Here is a 4,060-nt window from a genome sequence, read left to right as displayed (position 1 = left end):
ACAGGATGCTGGAGGAGAAGCAAGGGGCAGCAGTGCACCTATTAGTCTCTCTTGTGCATGCACATGAGGCATGGGGGGTGGGGGAAGAGCAGGTTCTCCATGCACATGGCCAAGAACATGATCGTGGAAGGGCTCAGCTATGTTCTTGGTCCAGGAGGGATTGGCAAGCAGGTTTGGTGCCTTCTTGGGAGTTGCAGGCACTGTTCTTGCCACCATAGACTCCAACATCATCCCACCACCCAGCTTGATGGGGATGGACAAAGTGCCAGCTCCAGGGTAGTACCCAGGATAGTGCCACCATTCTGCAGTGTCTTGCTTGTTGGCATCTGCTGCAGATGACCCCAGGATGGGAAAGGCCTGGCTAGGTCCCAGAGCACCAAATTGATCTCAAAGGCCATGACAGACCCAACTGGCACCATCCCAGTTGATGATGTTGCCTGTAGCAGCAACAGAGTTGCTAGTAGAGGCAGTCAGCAGGTCCACAGACATAGCTGTCTCCTCCTCTTTGTGCTTCTTAGCATGTTTGTGTTGATGCTTGCTGGGTCAGTTTGCATTCTTCAAGTGTTTGAGATTGGGTGCATTGCAACAACAGATCTGGCCTTCATGTACAGCATACTGTGCTTGTGTGCAGGGAGAGGATGCTTGCTTCAGGATCTGCAGTTGTTGCTTGACCCAGGCATCCGTCAAACACTCATCAGCATTGTTGACAGTGTGAAAGCAGAGCATTGGCACACCATTGCCCAACAGTGTCTCATGCTGTGCTTCAGGAACAGTGTCGTACAGAACACCGACAAAATTACATGTCCAGGGCCAATTGAGGGGAGTGAAGGCATAATTCCTTATGTACTGTGCTGACACAAAGTTTGCGATGCCAAGAAGGTCATGCACTTTGCACTGGGCAATGAGCCAAATTCTCTCAGCTCATTCAAAAGACATTGGCATCTGGAAGAGTTGCCAATTGATGGCACAGCACCAACTACCTGCAAAATCTTTGTAGAGTTCCTTGACTTCGTGGTTTGGTACAGAAGCAAGGTTCTCCAAAAGATGGCGCTGCAAGTACACATGCATGGCCTTGAGATGTTTGACCCATCACAGATGAACAATTCCAGATTTGTGTGTCTTTGACAGCATGGTTGAGAAAGCTTTGCAGACCAGGATCACCCAATGAACTTTTGCACTGAGGGGATCTGCAGGTGGACCGTCACAATAAGGGCAGTGGGGATGTTTTGGGTCTCATGCCATGGCATAAACTGTCCAGTCCTCCATGGAACATGTCCACAAATTGTGTTCATGCTGGTTGATGTCCCAGCACAGGTCATGGGGTTTGACACCTTTCCCCTCCAGATAACCTCCTCCTCCTCATCATCATCATCCTCTCTCTCCTCTCCTCTCCTCTCCTCTCCTCTCCTCTCCTCTCCTCTCCTCTCCTCATTGTCTCCTCTCCTCATTGTCTCCTCTCCTCATTGTCTCCTCTCCTCATTGTCTCCTCTCCTCATTGTCTCCTCCCTTGACAACATCAATGCTGTTTTGCTTCCCCTCCCCTCCCCCTTTCCCCCCCTCCCAGAGCATGTACCTTTCACAAGGGACAGCTCTGGTGCCAGACACACACAGAGTACTGGGTGTCTTGGCTTCGAGGTTTTCAACTAGTGTGCAAGATGATGCTCTTCCTTACCCTCCTCCCCAAACCAAGTCCTCCATGAGCACTACTCAGGTGCTCTAAGTAGCCGTACATGCATGAAGAAAACAAGTGTCATACCCCTCTTGAGTGAACTACTGATTATGGTGTTCACTCACCACACTCCCCCTTCCTCTCTACAAGAACCTCCAATACCTTTCCTTGACTATGTCTACCATTGATAACATGGACTGGTTTGTCATCCCAGAGAGCCTCAACTATTTGCTCACCTGGCTTGACATTGACCTAATCCCACGACCGGACCCAACTAAGCCTTTGCTCAACACAACCTTCAAGAAGTGTTGCCCACCATCATACACCAGAAGACAAAGGTGGGAGGACTTCAACAATGCATTGGAGGACCATATCCTAACTGTGTACAAACAATGGGAGGTCCTTCTCTGTTGGCAGATGTACTGTAGGGAGTTCATCTTCCAGAAAGGTGTGCATACATCTACCTTCTGACTGTAAACACTACTAACCTCTTTGCAGGCATAACCTATCTCGAATCCTGCATGGTGCCTGAGAGACAAGTGTCCACACTGTCCATGATGTATGATGCCTTCCAGTGCTGTGTGGAAGCCAAGTCTGCCCTGCCTGACCTGCTAGCAGTGTTCCCTATTCTGGAACAGATGGCAGCCAAATGACAAGTATGCTGGTCATCCTCTCCACAGGCAGTAGCTGTTTGCAAATGGGAAAGCACACTGGGCATGGCACTTTGGTGACAAAAAGTCCTTGATGATGACTGGGACAACAGACCTGGAGCACCTGCCCCTTCTGCCTCTCCCAAATGTGAACTTGAGCTGTTTACCTGGCCATTGTTTTCCCCATCCTCTCCTGCAAAGAACTACCAAACATCCAAGTTCAGCACAAATTGCATTCCAGATAAAGGTTGGTGGCCTCATGGGCAACTATGGGAGATAGCCTACCCATTGCCAGATGGCTTCAACTACCCTCCCCTTCAACTTCACAATCCCATAAGCTCTGCAATGCAGAAGAAGATGCACCCAGTGGGTTGCCATCACTGGTCTCCATGACAATTGAACTGGTCGAGATATTCACCTCCAAACCAGTATCAGAGGAAGAGATCACCAGCTCCTTGCAGACATAGAGATCATCCTCCATACTCCAGGCAGGTCACCTTCTCCCTACAGCTGTCAAAGGCAATACTGTAGCCAAAGCTGCTCAGCCTCACCCTCACCCCACAGCCATCACAGGCGTGACCATACCCAAAGTCATTTGGCTTCGCCCTCATGAAGGCATTGCTATGTTTGCTACCCCTCTCCTGCTCACAACATCACAATGAAAGCATGACTGCCCTCCCTTCACCATGTTGTATGCAAGTCCGTAGCTGCAGTGCCTCTTGATCATGCTCATTCCGATGCCAACAGGAAGAGCATGATATCACAACACAAAGACCTCAGCAGAGAGATGGATGAGCTCATGGAGGTGGTGTCAGAGACAGAGGAGATGAAGGCAGAGCTGGAACAGGTGAGGCAGCAGCTGGAGGAAGTGCAACAGAGGTGGAAGGAGCAGCAGTAGCAGCAACTGCAGGAGCAGGATAGCCAGCAGGTCTGGCAACAGCTGCAGGAATCCCTGCAGCTGCAGCGTCAGAAGCTGCGGCAGGAGCAGGAACAGGAACGGCAGGAAAAGGAGTTGTGGGAGGAGGAGGATGTCTTCCTGGAGCAAGAGGACTCCTTGGAGCAGGACACCATCATGGACATCAAGGTGGCTGCCGTCATGAAGCAGGAGGGACCAGAACAAACCTCTGTGTCTGGGAATGCTGCCCCTCCCCTCCCCCCTCCTCCCATCAGTGCTACTCCTGGATTCCCAACTTGATGCCTGGTGTCACCAATTGACTCCCTCAGCTTGTACTGCACTCCCAGTCCCATCCCTGTCCTTCCAAGATTGCCTCGCCCTCCAACACCATCTCCCCCTCTGGTGGCTGCTGTCGTGGAGCAAGGGGAACCAGAACAAACCTCTCTGTCTGAGAATGCTGCCCCTCCCCTCCCCCCTCCCATCAGCACTACTCCTGCATTCCCGACTCAACGCCCAGTGTCACCAATTGACTCCCTCAGCTTGTACCACACTCCCAGTCCCGTCCCCATCCTTCCAAGATCATCTTGCACTCCAACACCACCTCCCCCTCCATCTCCACCACCACCTCCACCATGGCAAGCCTTTTGGCCTCTGCCTTGTAGGGGTTCACCTTACTGCCCCTCTGATCCCAGCACTTGTGATGATGACAATCCAAACTGCATACTGCTGCCAGTGCCAGAAGATTGGAGACCTCTCATTTTTGACAAGGGGGGCTGGTATAGCTACCAGTTCCCTACGCCTCCTCCTCCTCCTCCTCCTCCTCCTCCTCCTCCTCCTCCTCCTCCT

General features: G+C 51.7%; 1 protein-coding gene across 1 annotated transcript; it reads left to right on the top strand.

Moving 5' to 3' along the window:
* Positions 1-3,106: 3,106 nt before the first annotated feature.
* Positions 3,107-3,514, top strand: DACRYDRAFT_110859 (uncharacterized protein; the record flags this gene model as incomplete). The annotated part of the gene is made up of 2 exons (XM_040769135.1): positions 3,107-3,166; positions 3,218-3,514. The coding sequence occupies 2 exons, from the start codon at positions 3,107-3,109 to the stop codon at positions 3,512-3,514; spliced, it is 357 nt and encodes a 118-aa protein (XP_040625314.1).
* Between the last annotated feature and the right edge of the window lie 546 nt (positions 3,515-4,060).

This window comes from Dacryopinax primogenitus, assembly GCF_000292625.1.
Source record: "Dacryopinax primogenitus strain DJM-731 SS1 chromosome Unknown DACRYscaffold_19, whole genome shotgun sequence".
NCBI classification, from domain to species: domain Eukaryota; kingdom Fungi; phylum Basidiomycota; class Dacrymycetes; order Dacrymycetales; family Dacrymycetaceae; genus Dacryopinax; species Dacryopinax primogenitus.
Note: the sequence above shows the minus strand (reverse complement) of the source record. Positions and strands in the feature narration are given on the sequence as shown.